General features: G+C 41.6%; 2 protein-coding genes across 4 annotated transcripts; both read left to right on the top strand.

Annotated features, from left to right (window-relative positions):
- The first annotated feature begins 5 nt into the window (after positions 1–5).
- arhgap25 (Rho GTPase activating protein 25) lies at positions 6–6,409 on the top strand. 2 transcript variants are annotated; one of them, XM_037260018.1, is made up of 11 exons: positions 6–172; positions 1,020–1,228; positions 1,901–1,988; positions 2,188–2,298; positions 2,499–2,703; positions 3,345–3,477; positions 3,631–3,704; positions 3,783–3,904; positions 4,675–4,829; positions 5,210–5,739; positions 6,071–6,409. In XM_037260018.1, exons 1-11 carry the CDS (start codon positions 109–111, stop codon positions 6,270–6,272), a joined length of 1,893 nt encoding a protein of 630 aa, XP_037115913.1. In that variant the 5' UTR covers positions 6–108; the 3' UTR covers positions 6,273–6,409. The 2 variants fall into 2 exon arrangements, with proteins under 2 accessions (XP_037115913.1, XP_037115914.1); XM_037260019.1 differs by lacking the exon at positions 6–172 and adding an exon at positions 262–277.
- A 10-nt stretch (positions 6,410–6,419) lies between these two features.
- bmp10 (bone morphogenetic protein 10) lies at positions 6,420–12,884 on the top strand. Of its 2 annotated transcripts, XM_037260015.1 has the most exons (3): positions 6,420–6,670; positions 6,890–9,631; positions 10,372–11,426. In XM_037260015.1, the coding sequence occupies exons 2-3, from the start codon at positions 9,223–9,225 to the stop codon at positions 11,424–11,426; spliced, it is 1,464 nt and encodes a 487-aa protein (XP_037115910.1). In that variant the 5' UTR covers positions 6,420–6,670; positions 6,890–9,222. The 2 variants fall into 2 exon arrangements, with proteins under 2 accessions (XP_037115910.1, XP_037115912.1); XM_037260017.1 differs by lacking the exon at positions 6,420–6,670 and having other exon boundaries at positions 9,223–9,631; positions 10,372–12,884.
- Positions 12,885–16,879: the final 3,995 nt, after the last annotated feature.

The following is a 16,879-nucleotide window of genomic DNA, read 5'->3' as shown; positions in this document are numbered from 1 at the left end:
CACAGGAAGCAGGAAGTGTGATTTGCGATATCTGCCTTCTGTGTGCATGACTGTGTGTGTGTGTGTCTAAAATTAAACTGACTTGCGCTATAAATTGTGGACTACAGTATGTCTTTGAAACTACCTCGCAACTGGGATTTCAGCACCTTCAAAGTTGAGACAGCTCGCATTGGTAAGCGGGTGGCCGTGCTGCCTTCACTGACAGCAGGACAGATCATCCTTCATTATCATTTGAACGTCTAGCTGTGCTAAAACTAACTTCTTGAAGATCCACCTGGTGGGTCAAATGCATTACAATTGTCTCGGAGATAGGACTGCATTATTGGTCATAGGAATGTGATGCTAACAACCTTTACTGTTTGACTATTTGCTTTTCTCTTTTCCACGTTTAAATATGTTCTTATGTATTTTGATGATAATCCTCAATTGGATTAAGAGTTAGGCCTACTATGATGGGGTTTAGGGTTAGGGTTTTGCGTTAGTGGGATAACTACAATAACACACCTTGTTTCCTGGGGTGTACTACTTCTCTATTTTTGAGCCACAAGGCCCAGTGAATTAAAACATTACTCAATTACTGGACTTGGGTGTGAGCCCTGACCTCATTTCTCCAAGAACGTTTGAAACTATGGCACCAAAAACAGCATCACACACTTACACAGAAGATGTTAAAAGTTAACTTTGATTTAACTTCTGAATAAGTATGTCACTTTTTGCTACTGCACGGTTCTATACAGCTGACCTTTCTTGTGTATTGTCCAAATGCAATAATATTGCCACAAAACCATGACAGCTCATGACTGTGTAGGCAACCCAACAGGAACTTGGTTGGCACAAAGAAGCAGTTTCTATTCATGTGTAAGCATAGAACAGAAATGGCCTCTCCACCCTTTGAGGCTGGTGCACTTTCACCGCAAAAAGAGGAAGCGCTTTGCAGCAGTCAAGCAGTGCGAACGTTTCTGGTACTTTTGTGACATGAAAATTCATCTTGCCATCCTTCATCTATTTCCTTTGTTCAGCGCGTTCTAAGAGCTTACTAACTGGTGAGGGGAGTTCAGGTCCAACTCCAGGCTCACAACGCTCCTTCAAGTCCATGGAGAGGCCTTTGAAATCTGGCTGGCTCAAGAAACAGCAAAAGTCTCTCGTGAAGAACTGGCACCAGCGCTACTTTGTGCTGAGGGGGAGCACTTTGACCTACCACAAAGATGACCGTGAAACGACCATCCTGGTAAGAAATGAGTGTTTTTTACTTTTTCTTTGCTCTATTTAAAGCTGTAAGTCAACAATGCCAACCCCTCCAGCATTTAAGTTGCTCTAAATGAGGGGTGTGTCAAACTCCAGTCTGCGAGGACTGGAGTTTGACACCCCTGCTCTTGATGTTAATAAATGATGTTTGATATAGACCATAGAAACATTATTTGAGGCGTTTTCATATTGTTAAGATATTGGTCTATTATTTTTGTTTGTCAACAACAGCAGATATGTTGTTTTTGCCTGTTTGATACAGCTAAGTGCATCTCAAAAAAATTTAAATACCATGGAAATATTCATTTCACACAATGTTAATTCATATTTTAAAATCATTTTGATTATATTAGCTGACAAAATATCCTAATTCACCACGGTAAGAAATTTTATATAGCTTATCTATATAAACCAATCACAGTAATTTTAAAATGTAGAAATTATGTCAGAATTTACTTCTGAATGTTTTTAATTAATTTATGTATATATGGATTTATATTGGATATACGGATATATATTATATATATATATGGATATATATTGGATTAATATTTGAGGGTTTTTTTTTTTTGCACAAAATTCTCCAGTCTTTATCCATGCCCTTGTTTTTTACAGTTTGTTTTTGTTTTGTTTTGTTTTTTTGTTTTGTTTCTAGGGCTTTATCCAGCTTCAGTTCAGCAAGGTCAATGAACTCCCCTCAAACTCAGATGAGCCTGGAAAGTTCATCTTTGAAATCATACCAGGTAAGATTTGTATTAAAGAAATACTTGGTAGTTAATGCGATCAGAAGTTATATTCCAATCAGTGACCTTTATCTCCTTTTTTGCATCTATGCAAATAAAAGGGTCATGTAACTAACTCCACACAGACATGCGGACAGATGGATCAATTATTTTACCTCATTCATGGATTTAATAGTCAGTCAATCTCTGTTTCCGCCAGGTACAAGTGCAGATAAAGAGCGATGTCTGCACGTGTTCATGGCCAGCTCACAAACTGATATGGATGAGTGGGTCCGAACCCTGCGCAGAGTCATCGGTGTTCAAAGTGGAGGTTCGGTAGCATCAAATTACTTAACAGTCCTGTTAGAAAAAAAAGTATATTAATCCACAAATCTTCATGGGTAATAAAATAAAGCTTTGCTTCAGCAATAGCAAAATGAAGCAAGTCAGTTTTTTAATAAGCTTTTGTTTGCTTACTTGAACTAGCTAGCTTGTCTATCAAGATGTTAAATATTTTCTTTGTCCCTGTAGTGTTTGGAAAAAGTCTGAAGGACACAGCAATGTATGAGCAACGTTTTGGACCGCAGATGGTGCCCATACTGGTGCAGAAGTGTGTGGAGTTTATCAAAGAACATGGTCTAAATGAGGAGGGCATCTTCCGCCTCCCTGGTCAAGACAACAGCGTCAAACAATTCAGAAACGCCTTTGACGCAGGAGAGAGGCCATCCTTCCCCAGGTCAGCCATCACCTCTGTGTCACTCCAATATCTCCATCCCAGAGGTGTTTCTAGTATGTGATCTTTGGGTGGGCAACAACAAAAATTTTGTTTTTCCCAAAATTGGTATGTAAACAAGCTGTGGATTAATTTGGAGAAAAGTGGCCAGATGCTGGTCTAGACAAGTGGGAAGAAAAGAGATCATTTCCTCACTCAGCAGATCACAGTTTTTCAACAAGGTGGTAAAAGACGAAACCAACAGTTCTTGTATAAAAAGGCAGGGACACTTATGAGACCTGCAGAGAAACTTGAGGGGCAGATGAAACCACATCCTGTTCTGGCTGAGTATGAAAGAGGATGCGTGCATGTGTTACACAATATGATAAGCTTTGTTTTTCCACACAGCTTTAGGCAGTCTGTGGTTAAGTGTAACGCCGTGACTGGTTACTGTGCAGTCATCATTGGCCACTATATTGGGTCAACAATCACAAGAAATTTTGGGCTAAAATTAATGACAACTTCTGTCACATGCTTTCAACAAAATACCACGAGAATCAGTCCTATTACGGGTCAGTTCTACACGTCCGTACGTCCCTTTTCAAAGAGCAGATAACATAATCAAGATATAAACTAGTTTTGTGTGTGTGTGCTTTCCCTGACAGTGACACAGATGTCCACACAGTGGCGTCACTGCTCAAGTTGTACTTGCGTGAGCTGCCCGAGCCTGTGGTGCCATGGACTCAGTATCAAGACTTTTTGGACTGCATCAGCGCGCTGGATTCTACCAATGAAGAAGTATGTTTGACCTCTGGAAAGAGACAGAATAGAAAGATTACTACTTGTCAAGATGTTAAATATTTTCTGTGCACATCCATCGATTTACTTATATTTTGTGACTATGACATTCCCAGCTCGTGTGTCCTCCTGTAACAAAACGTGTCCTTTCAGGTTACAAAAAAGTTAGAGAAACAGATTGCCCTTCTCCCTAGACTCAACTACAACCTGCTAAGTTATGTCTGCCGGTGAGCTGACACATGATGACACCCACAATTAAATCTGTCAAAACAGCAAGTGCAACACAGTACCTGATTGTTCTGCAGGTTCTTATTTGAGGTTCAGCTGAACTCTAAAGTCAACAAAATGAATGTGGAGAACCTGGCCACAGTGATGGGGATCAACCTGCTCAAACCACAGTTAGAAGACCCCATCTCAGTCATGGAGGGTATGATCATTTCCATCCATTTGCTTTCGTTGCCCCATACAGGTAGTCCTCAAATTACATACTCAACAGGTTCCGAGATGCTGTTTGTTTTTCTAACGAAATAATTGTTGAATTTAAATATCTGAAATAAATTAAATTCGAAATACTTTTGAGACATATCGTGTCTCAATATAAATAATAAAAAAAGAATAATTCAATGTTTATAAATACAATAATGGATATCTCAAAGGTCCGCAAAACAAACAAAAATATTTTTACAAACCCCTCAAATTCTTCAAAAAACTCTGATAAAGAGTTGATATATGTTCCCCACAACAGGCAGGAGAAATGTGGGGAAAAACATTCTGGAAAGATTTGAAAATACCCAAAAGTCAATTATCTGGCCTGGCACCTGGCACCTTTATCTACTCCTGGAAGTTTAAAGCTGTCGTTCAGGAAAAGGAAATACCAAGTCTTGTCCACCGTGCGACGGCACTGACATGCTAAGCTTGATTTTGTTTCTAAACTATCGTATATTTAGAGAACCCAGAACTTGGATGGAAAATAGTACCTGCCTCAATCTGTTGGATTCTCATTGTCTGGAATTTCCCCGTGTCGGACGAATAAAGGAATCTTTTTTACCCAGGTGGTCATGAGTAGGTGGCTGCACAAATACAATAACAAAACAAATCTTAAAATGAACGAAGACACATGTCCACCCATGAGAAGATAACTTTCAATTCATGAAAAAAAGATGAGCCCTCAATGATCTGGGTTTATTTTCTTCTCAGCAACTCCTCACATCCAGAAGTTGATGACGGTGATGATCCGACAACACGAGACTTTGTTTCCACTATGTAACGACGTGCCTCCCTCCCCTCCTTCCAACAAAGCCGAGAACCAGAAGAACTCGCCTCGCAACTTTGTTGGCTGGGGATCTACTGAGGTCTGAAAATACTTTTTTTCCCCTCAAGGAATTTTCTGGTTAAATGCAATTGAGCTATTATTCAAAGTAAACCATTCGGATTTCAAATTTGATCTCACAAGGACAACAAGCTGTCGAACTTGTTGCAGCCAAGCTTGATTCGCAAAACACAAATTTGGCTCTAATGAATCCATTTTAAATATAGGTACCCTGTGTGAGTATGCTGTATTTTTATTTTATTATGTTTTTGACAAGTAATTAGATAAATATGTACCCTGAACTGCTCCAGACAATATGCATGGCACAGTTGTGCACTGACTCCGTTATAATTCATTTCTGTCCAGTTTAAAAGAGCATACATAGAAAACCATTTCATTTCATGATTATTATTTGTATTCTAGATGGGCGAAACTTCATTCTCTGAGTCTCCCAATGTGGAAGAAAATGACAGTCATGCTCCTCTGAGAGGAAACTTCAGTGCTCCTGATGTCCTGCAAGATTCCATGTTGTGTTCTGACAACTGGTCTGGGAGCCCCCGCAAACGCACCCAAACTCTGCCTACTTTCAACTGCCCCCTCACGGGGATGGCGGCAAGGGCTGGTGCCATCAACCACTGGAGTCGCCTGCATGAACAAGTGCAAGACAAGAGTGGGACGTTGTCAGAGGACATCTTTAAGATTCTAGATCTCCGCACTTCAGGATCTTTTCTAAAAGGCTTACCAACCAGAATCAAGGAGGGAGACGTAAAGTCCCGAGCGCAAGACAAAACGTATAACACTGCTTCCACTACTTCTAACTCCAAAACAATTGACAGTGACTCGAAGCCTGCTCAGGCCCAAACGAGTGTTGAGCGCTTGGAACAGAGTCCTTTAAGTCAGGAGGTCAACAATAGGACTGAAGAGACGAGAGACAACCAGCAGTGTCTTGACAGGTGGCGATTAACATTACATTTTTGTTATAATCGATATCACAATTTTATATCAATACAGCAAAGTGGTTACTTGGCCTCACAGTCGAGAAGTTCCAGGCTCAAACTTACACTGTTTTTCCACAAAGTAAAATATAAATACGTAGAATCAAGGGACATTGGGCTTTAGGCTTGAACCATGAATGGACGGCTACATTTCTAACCGATGGGTATTAGAAAGCTGATTTTAAAAATCAGACCTCCAAAAGGCATAGTTCTAGACGCTTTGAAGCATTAAGATATGGTTTTGTTTTGGCCATATATCTGAGCCACTGAATCTTATTGTATCTTTCAGTATGCAGCAGGAAATGAAGGAGCTGAGGGCCACTGTGATTGAACTTCAGTCTACTCTGGAGGCAGAGCATCGCCGTGTGGAAGCTTTGGAAATATGCCTCAGAAATGCAGAACGAAGCCGAGATGAAGCTCAGAGACGAAATGAAGAACTGCAACGGGATATTCAGCAATTTCTCAGTCGAAAACCCCAAACTCCCACTTAACGGTTGGGAAATGTTATTGTTTTATGGTTGATTATTATTGGTAATTATTTCCAAATGTTAAAGGAGATGTAACAGGCTGTTAGTTTTTCCAGATGTCTTGACCCATTGAATCGTCTGCTTGGATAAACGAGTATATATATATATATATAGAGCCTATAATGAAATATGATATACCGTTCTGTAATAAAAATGGCCATTTAACACATTTGCACATTATGTATGGGAATCCATCCATTTTCTGTAGCCCTTATTCTCATTAGGGCTGTAGTTGAGCTGGAGCCCATCGTAGCTGACTTTGGGCAACAGGCTTTGCACATCATGCAATGATCACCATCTGATTTCAACAGAATATCAATATTTCGTGGAAAACAAGATACAATATCCATGTTTTGTACAATGTACAGCTGAGTAAATCAAGTCCTCTACCCACCATATGAGCAAGTATTACTGCAGCGCTGAACGGTGACAACTGAAATGGTTTGTAATACACAGTGACAAATGACTGCAGCTTGAAATCTTAAGTAGCACATTTTCATTTACCGCTGGTATTCAAGGTAGATTTATGAGTTAAGTGGAGTGCACAAATACTGACAATTGACACACTGTGGTTGTTTCAGAGCTTCAAAATCGGTAATCTGATTCATGTACTCCAGTTTCTAGTTTAATGGCAATTACTATAGGGTTGTGCCATTCTGGGACGAATAACAGGTTTTCATTGACACCGTTTTAGTGAACGATTTCAGAGCACTTTGTGAAAATGCAGTATATTCTCTTTGTATTTGCTAAATGTTGTCCTGTGTCATCATTGTCATCATTCCATCTAGCACAACAAAGAGTCAAAGTATACGTAGCTCCTTACACCAACAAACGTCTCGACCCCTCTGTTCAAATGCCAGGCCTGCATGATTAAACAAACAAAAAATTGGCCCCAATCATTCCCTTTTGCGTCAGTCCATGTCAGATGAACTCAGGCCCGGAAAAGCTGGCCACGATTGTTGCTGTTATATGGCTTTCGCTTGACATGGTTGAGTTTTAACTTGCATTTGTTGATGTAGCGATTAAGTGTGTCAATTGACAATGTCGTTCCTGAGCCCGCATGGCAATATCCTTGGTTAGTGATGCCCGAGGAATGAAAGGTCTCGGCATTCAGTGTTTGTTTTCAGATTTGGCACTTGCAGCGACACATTCAGATTCTTTTATCCTTTGATGTTATTTTGAAGTGGAAATGATGAAATTTCATGCACTTGCACGTTAACAAACGTTCCTAATCTGTTGGACTATTTGTTTACGCAGGTGTGGTACCTGCATACTAGCATAGTCAGAGTTGCAAAGGGTAAATGGAGTGCATTGTGCTTTATCAAAACCATTTAAACTCTCAGTGGGCGCCTCCTTGAGATTAACAACCAGCTCTTATGCAAAAGAAGTTGGATGTATCCCCCAATACTTTCTGAACTACTACTTCCATTCAAGTAAGTGACATTACTGATATATAAATATGTGACTGTCAGTGGGAAAAAACAGACGACTGAGTCTGATTCTGCAGAAATGGACATAGAGGATTTTGATCAGGTTCAGGGGGACCCTGGTGGGATTAAGGAGGTGGTCTTTTATTTTAGTTGGTAAGGGAGCGAGTATATATAGATGTATGGAATGTACATATGGCATCTATATAGAAACTCTTGTTGAATTTCTTGAATTGTTTTTGTCTTCTGGAAAATTTCAGGAACAATACTCATAGTGTGTGTGTGTGTTTTGTGTGTGTGTGTTTGTGTGTGCAGCAGGCTACTATCAAACCTTCAATGGGTCATCAGGAAGGTGCAATGTCAGTTGCAACAGCAGTTTAAGAGTGCAACAGATAAAGAGTACGTCTGTCATGTGTCATCGTGGCAGATGAATGGCAGACGCGGGAAATGCTGCATTGCTTCCCATCTGGGTGACGCACTGAGTGTATCTCCGGGTCAGGCAAAGAAGCTCTGGAATGAGAGCGACAGTCGCGAGTTCAGGTGGTGAGCAGGAATGTTCTTCCCAATGGCACGCAGGCCATTTTATTATCACGGCAGGAAACAGTGAGGGCACGGTGAGCTATACACACATGTACACATTGAATCATTGCATCTCACTCAGATATTAAAATCTGCCAGTGAAGGACTGTCCACATGAAATCTTGACATGCCATTAATATCCAATTTATATTCCTATAGACTTGACAGTATAGTGCAATGTGCAACACACACATCTCTATTGTACTCATCAGGAAATGAAGTGAAAAGATTTGAGCATCCTTCATTTTTGGTCATTGGGACTCACAGCTCATTACATTTCAATTTCACTTGGACAAGTGTTTTAATGTCCTCTAATATGCCATGGCATTGCCACACTGGTGTACTTTGTCAAAAAGAAATGCTCAATGGCGCATCAACAACGGCGTGCAGAACGCTGCCATTTACAAACCAAATAAACAAATGAAAAAAAATCAACTCTGGTGCACCCACCCAAACAAAATAGCGCTTCCACAAGGAAGAGGCTACAGGATAGTGTTTACAAAATCCTCATTAAGGAAGTTGTGAGATAACACATGCTCAGCATCACACAAAGTGGAGGGCACGCACACACACACACACACACACACGCACACACACACATGCACACACACACACGCACGCACAGAGCAAAGCAAAGCCTACCATATCGTAGATAAGAGACTGAGAGAAAAAGCTGGGAAGGGAGCGTAAAGCATAGAAAGAAAGTACAAGACAACAGAGATGACAAGGTGGACCTCTGTCACACTGCCACTGGACCTGTAGCTCAATAGCTGTGCCCAAGACTAAATGCTACGCCAACAGCAAAGCTGCAAAAGGCTTACTGCAGGCACTATACATTGTCACAGCAAAGGTCAACAACGCTTTTTATTGACCGTGACAACAAGACACTAACTGCAATTTTTTTCTCCATGGCGAGAATTTGGGTTTCTCTTCTGGGAACCTTTTGCAGCACTAAGACTTTGCTTTTGCTATTCTCTCTACTGTTGCTCCGAGGCCCTCTTTGTGGCGAGAGCAGCCCGATTTCCAACACTGACCGGAGGCTTCGACCCACTCCGGGGCTGGGAGACGGACTGGGAACGGTGGTGGACCCGTCCCAAGCGGAGCAGGACAACAATCTGATCATGCAGGGTGTGCTGGCGAGCCTGAAAGAGCAGTTCCTGCAGACCTTCAACCTGTCTGGCTTGGGTCCACCTCCACTGCCACCTGGAAGCATACGAGAAGAGCCACCGGAGTACATGATGGAGCTCTACAACCGCTTTGCCAATGACCGCTCCTCTGCGCCCAGTGCCAGCATCATCCGCAGCTTCATAAATGAGGGTACGGCAACCTTTGTTGATGACTTTCAAATTTGACTTTACATCGGCGCATATATTGCCAATTCTCCACTAATAAATACAATACAAGAACTTTATTGACGTAGTACAAAAACCTCATAAGTTACATTTTGGTGGATCTCAAAATCTTTCAAAACTGCATACTATGAGCTGACAAATTATTGACCAATCTAAAGTACTGAAAAAAGCTTGATGATGTTATTGATGATGCAATGCTAATTTTTTCGTGATGCTAATCATTAATTACTGATAACTCATCCAAATTACAAAATGCACACTATGCAAGGGATTAGATGAGGTTTTAAAGTAAACACTTAGTAACCAGATTCAACAGACAGCAGTTGGAAATGTATAGAATTGAGAAGATGAGATTTGCATGGGATGAGAGTAAAAGAGGTATAGGGGGGAATGGACAGCATACAAGATCTTAAGTAGATCAGAGTAGTCAAGACTAAAATATTATAGAATGTGAGGGTGCTTACTGTCCACCCCGCCCCCATTTTTGTCAGATTCGACAGTGCGGTCTATTCATTGTGTGCTAAATGAAAACAACAATAAAACCTTAAGTGAAAAATAGTGAATTAATTCATTGTGACTTTTTCTAAGTTCCATTGGATTTGACTACAAAACACTTAGTTTATGTAAAACTGATGACCAGTATATTTTCATATACGTTGGCATATCCTTCTAATATATCAACATGTAATTCATTTGATTCCCCAGATTCCTCTTCAAGCACGGTTGGTATTGGGGGAGTAAGGCGCCACCCACTCCTCTTCAACGTGTCAGTCCCCCATCACGAACACATCACGGCAGCCGAGCTCCGCCTCTACACGCTCATCCAGTCTGATCGCCATCTGTTTGCCGGCGTCGACCGCAAAGTGACTATTTACGAAGTGGTACGTCATGATGAAGATGACAACAGCACAGAGGAGAATTTCGCAAGAGGAGATGACTTTGAGGTTGAAATGGATCGTTTGGAGCTGGTGGAGTTGGCTTCAAGACAAGTGTATGGCACTGACAACAGCTGGGAAGCATTCAACCTCACTGCTTCGGTGCAGCGGTGGCGTAAGTCTGAGCACGGAACCACACATCGTTTAGAGGTGCACATTGCCAGCGTGGCCGGTGAAGATGACACGCAACGTGTCACACACCAAAGCAAAAATGGGAAAACTGAAGGGGACATGAAGATTGACACAAACGTGAAGGACAAACACAAGCCTCTGTTGATTGTCTTCTCCAACGATGAAAGCAGTGACCATCGAGACAACAAGCACGAGCTGGAAGAGATGATTGACCACGAAACCTCCAACGTGATCCTGCAAAATGACTTGGAGAATGACTTGTGGGGCGATCTGGACGGCCACGGCGAGTCAGAGCCAGATGAGGCCGACCTTCTCCAAATGCGCTCCAATCTGATCTACGACACAAGCTCACGCATCCGTCGGAACGCCAAGGGAAACCACTGCAGGAGACAACCTCTTCACGTAGAGTTCAAGGATATTGGATGGGACAGTTGGATCCTGGCGCCCACCAGTTATGACGCCTACGAGTGCTCCGGGACTTGCTCATTCCCGCTAACAAAGCACGTCACGCCCACGAAACACGCCATCGTCCAAACGCTGGTCAACATCCACAGTCCTCAGAAAACAGCGCGAGCGTGTTGCGTGCCCACCAAGCTGGATCCCATCTCACTCCTGTACCTGGACGACACAGGCGTGGTCACGTACAAGCACAAGTACGAAGGCATGGCTGTGGCCGAGTGTGGCTGTAGATAGCTGGACTTGAGGAAAGACATTCAATGAGGCTGAGATTGTTTTCAAGAACAACAACAATCATTGACTCTACTCAAAAGGACCGGAAGTGCATCTAATCACTATTTATAAAGTCCTGTGAGGCTGCGCGGATTTTGTCCGTCGAGACAGAAAAGACGATATTTTCGTGAATGGTAGCTGCCAACACAGTGAGACAGTAGAGATCAGGTCACGCTGCAAGAGTGACGTTCGGGTGTCTTTTTGCCAGCGTGACTCAAAGTTACAAGAAGTTCCTAAAGGATCTAACTAAGCACATTCTGCAGTGTCTGTGGGAACCAGTGGGCCGGAGGGTCCCCCTCCTGCTCCATCCCCCTGACATGTGTTTTCCTCTCCACTTATCTCCGCCCTCCCCACTTGATGCAAACACTAATCAGCACTTCATGCTCCCCGTTGCAGTGAAATGACCTCCTGGAGGCAACCTGACAAGACTTGAACTCTCCAGGCTCGCCTCCTGCAGGATCCTGATACGTAGGCACGACGTACGGGGTTATCTATCCCTACCCAGTTTCCCCACTTCACATGCTCCCCCACACACATAAACACCCAAGCTGCAGCGATAGCAAGGTGTTTGACATTGAGAAACGTATTCCACCGATCAAACATGGACGGCATTCTCGACGTTTGAGGTGGCAGCATGACGGATTGAGACAAAACATGGATTGAGCACATTCCTAGCCTAGGTAACTCATTATGTTCACTGTCTCAACTTGGTGACCTGGCACCTCCTGTTTCTCATTTGGATCATCAGTCACTTTTATGGTAAATTGCCTTTCTGGAAGGGAATATTTATCATGTGTGGACCAAAGTCAGGGAAAAACAAAAAGAAGCTAGGTTCTCTAGGTAATACTCAAAAGAAAATTGTGTTTTGTTTTTGTTATAGGGCTATTGATTGATACCTTTGCTGCTTGTAATAAATACACTTATTTATTGCTCTAATTTATTGTGTGTTTTTTTAAAGGAAACATATCTATAGTGGGGATCTTTCAGCTTAAAATGACTCAAGAAAGCGGCAGAGGGTCAAACACTAAATGTAAATTGTCATTTAGCTGTATTTCCAATGAAGATGAGGCTGGCCATTTTGAGCGAAAGAGCCCCCTTGATTGTTAAGGATCATTTGGCCTGCTTCTTCTCCATTGCTTTCTTCATCCAATGGTATCAGCACATAGGTCAGAGTTCACCCATGGCTTCCTAACAAAGAAGCATGGGAATGTGATTAGAGTGACTGTTAATGAAGAAAATGGATAGTGTGCTGCTGACTCTGACTGTGATGGAAAACCTGTTGATGAGGCTGATAAAATGATTTGAATGACGATGACTTGGCTGTCAAATTGTAGGATCCTGAAAATGGATTGAGATATTGTCTCACTCTTTTCATGTACCAACGCACAATAAGATTGCAAATAAAGGATGTGATCCAATTCATTCTCTCAAATGCGTAATGTCATTTATCATCATGCAATGGAACAGTTATTGAGTCTGCTTGGGAGAAGAGTCAATTCACATTTAATCCTAATGTTCCAATGAACATTATTTTCTTCTTTGATTATTGTTGATTGCAAATCAATGACGATTGGAGGAATCAACAATAACCACTCATAAGTTCACTTTTCGGGTTTTGTGATTATCAATAACGTTTCTTTTTCCCTTCTTTGTTGGCATTACGAAAAATGTTGGACTTTAACAGCGTACTGTTCGTCAACGTCTGAACATTCTGCTTTTGAACCGCAATTTTATTTTCCAGACCATTCAGATCCAGGCCATCTGTTTGCAGGCAATATGCGTCATAAACTTTTTTTCTTGAAGTTGAGCCTACAAAAGAGTGGTATTGAGCATCTCAAGGAATTGTGATGAAATGGGGTGGCAAAAAAAAAGGAGCGTTTGAAGCTGCAGCATATAAAACCAGACTACAAAAAGACCTCTGTAATGTAGAACAGAGCTCCTTGATTTCAAAATCCCCTTTGACCCATAACCAACAAAATGCAGTTCAAAGATGATTGATGTTAACAGTGCGCTGAGTTGACGCCCCGCTCTGATTAGAAATCATGTTCAACAGAACCTCCAAAACATCCAAAGTGGTACTGAATTACTGATTCCAAAGAGGAAAAGTCAGCTGTCTCCGAGGGTAACATAACCTTAAACAACATTCTGTCAATGTTTTATTAATCCAGCACAGTAAACGAGGGCACTTAATGGACCGCCTGCAGCCGGACCTGGGTCTCATTAAAAACGTCTGATAATACATTAAGTGAAACTTAAAACTTATATTATGTCATCACGACACACACACACACACACACACACACGCTAATGAAATCCAAGACCAAGTCCGCTTGTACAAAGGAGACCGTGCTAAGTATTTAACAACATATCATTTTATGATGCATTGTAATTTTTGTGGTTCTTGTTCACATTCATGTAGAAGTTTACTGCATCAAACTAAGTGATAGAACTAATCTTCTGTTCCTATGAGGATAAAATAGTATATTATTATGGAATGAGCACAACTTGTGCCAGAGTTTTTAAATGAGGTAGTCAATAATTTACTGTGTGTTGTAATTTCTCATAAATCTTTTAGCTGTGGGATTGAATCCTGTAAAGTAGACAATCAATCATATTAATGGCTCATGTCACACGTCACAAAGGTGCTTTGTTATTATCATTACAGAATTGAAGAACAGTATAGTCAACTGTTTGAGACTGGCGAGTTGCTGTCTTTCCCTGGATCTGGATGATCCATAGTCAAATTCAGTGGCACAACAATCAACCCACATACTGGTCAACTTACAATTTTCCACAAAAAAAAAAAAAAGTGAACATTAAATTAATCAGAAAATGAGCTCAGACAGAAATGTGATGATGCTGCAGGTATTCAATAATGATCTCATGTCATCACAAGATTTATGTGTTCGGTCAAATTGCGCTGATGTCACCCACAGCCACTGAGACGGCAGCACACTTAACAAAATCTCAGAAAGCAAAACTTGCAAGTCGTGCTTGACCTCTCAATAAATGACAGTGCAGTAGGATCGAACTAAATATAGCAGCAGAACAGAGGGCAAGGACTTTTAACAAGGCAGTCTGAGCTATGTAAAGCACACTAATTGAATATTTACAAAATGGGAGCGAAATAGAATCTGGCCTTTGTCAGTCAAGAGCCAACTCTCAGGAAATGTGATGAAATGGGAAGTGTTTTGTATTTACTCAAAGGATAACAAATCCTAGAGAGTGCTCTGTGCCTTTTCTCTTGCTTGTTTGACATAACTGCTGAAACAATTTCAGCCTGACTGCTTGCTTGTGCTGGATTTTAGCCTACGTGATCCATCGCGGTGTGTACCTTGCAGCGAGTAAACAAAGGGAGGAGTCCACAATGTACCCACGCTGCCCGACATCCCATAATGCTACCCTGACATTAACAAGTGGGCAGCAGGCAGGCTGTCGACGTGTATCTCGCTGCGAACATGTGGGGCCCAGCTACATGGCTCGCCCTGACTCTGACGTTGGGCCTGTAATGATCGTTTCCGTTTTGGGTCACGTTTTTATCAACCCATCTGCTGCTAACACCACCACCCAGCACTCTTCTCTTGCGTTCTCCTTCTTTCCCAAAGTAAACATTGACTTGCTGACTGAGCCCGTAGAGCTGTACGAAACGTACAGACATCTTCGAACAATATGTATTGGGAAATACTGGGGAGCCTTACTGAGCAAGTCAGAAATGGAACACAGATGTTAACACTGTTATGCAACTTGGGAAATTCTACTCATAAACTCATAGTTTTGGCATATAGCAATTGCTGTAAGAACATGTCCCATTAAACACGTTAAAAAAAATCATAAAAGTAAAGCAAAAAATGCATATGTGAATCGTTACACTTGGCACGGTTCCATTAGCAAACTTCAGAACAATTATTCCCAACTAGTGTGCTGTGGTACTGGCACATTAGCGTGCCATGAGAGGTCATCACGTATGCCGTGCAGGGCCGGTTCTAGGAATGCACATAAGAGGGGGCAGTCAGAAATGTGAAGGGGGCATGTTTTTTTTTTTTTTTTGTTACACATTTTTATCACAGTTTGTGTTTTCATCACGGCAGTTGTTAGCTGTCTGCCCAGATCTCAACCTGGAGAAGTGGATTGCACTCTGTCAGGCCTCTACACTAAGACCTGTCCAGCTTAGGTGTCCCACCTGAAGACTAAAGCTTCTGCTGGTATAGCTCTTAGGGTCACTGAGGCAAGCAAACCCCCTGACCACAATAAGGTGGCAATCCCTCAGGGGGGGGAACTGAAAAATAAATGAAATAAATAAATGAAAAGTAAAATAAAAATACCATTCATCCAGATTTCAACAGCATTACTGCTACTGCTTTCAGTACATGCAAGAGGAGCAACACTTGTTTTAAATGCTCTGAAAAAAGGATGCATCTCGTAGCATTAACTCTCTCTTTGTGAGCAGCTGAATGGTGGAGTGCAAAGTGACGTTTTGAGAAAAACATCTTCTTTATTTATCTACTGAATTCTTTTTTAAAAATTATTTCCCTGAGCAGTTTGAAACAAAACTGTGCAGAGGGGCGGGGCTACACGTAGGGGTCCGCCAGACACCGCTCATTTGTCCTCAGTCTGTTAGATGCAGTGTACAGATGTGCTTGTGACTTGAGAAACGCTCCCAGTGGGTAAAAAAACAGCAGACTATTTCCCATTTGACTGCACAAATATATATATATGAATGTTATATTAACTATTATTTGAGTTGTTGTTAATCATTAGTTATATCACGGGTCGCTACGACGAGTTTAGTGGCGTTTTTACTGCCTCTTCCAACTCCTACCGCGCTGACTGTAACTTGACACTCTCTGGCTGAGTCTTGCCTCATTTGCATACTCACAGTGATTGGATGTTTACGGAGGGGCGCGGACTCCTGACAGCAGGCTGTGTGAGGGAGGACACACTGCACCGACATGAGAGAAGAGAGGGGGCGGATTAACGTGTGTTTCTATCAGCGGATTTTTCACTTCTAAAAGTTTGATTCGAGGGGGCAGGACATCTGTTTGAGGGGGCGTTGCCCCCTCTTGCCCCAGCGTAGAGCCGGCCCTGATGCCGTGGGATTTTATCCAGTCTCATAATGATTACAAATGACATATATAAATCTAAATCAATAAAAAGTAAATCAATCAATGATGATGTTTGCCAATGATGTATCGTCACAGGCAGAACAATTGAATATTCTTCCAATAGGTACATAACCTAGAGTATCTACTTTTTGGAAAACGTTTTAAAATAGTACGGCATGATTTTTTTCCCCGATGTGAAATATGTGTCCTTGTTTAATAAATGTTGGGGAAAACTGCATCATAAAATAGACAGTGTATTTGTGTTTAAAGTGTCTTTCTGTTGTAAATGATAAACCAAAAAACAAGAAAGGAAAA

Source organism: Syngnathus acus, chromosome 9 (assembly GCF_901709675.1).
Source record: "Syngnathus acus chromosome 9, fSynAcu1.2, whole genome shotgun sequence".
NCBI classification, from domain to species: domain Eukaryota; kingdom Metazoa; phylum Chordata; class Actinopteri; order Syngnathiformes; family Syngnathidae; genus Syngnathus; species Syngnathus acus.
The sequence above is the reverse complement of the archived record's forward strand: the minus strand, read 5'-3'. Positions and strand labels throughout refer to the sequence as shown.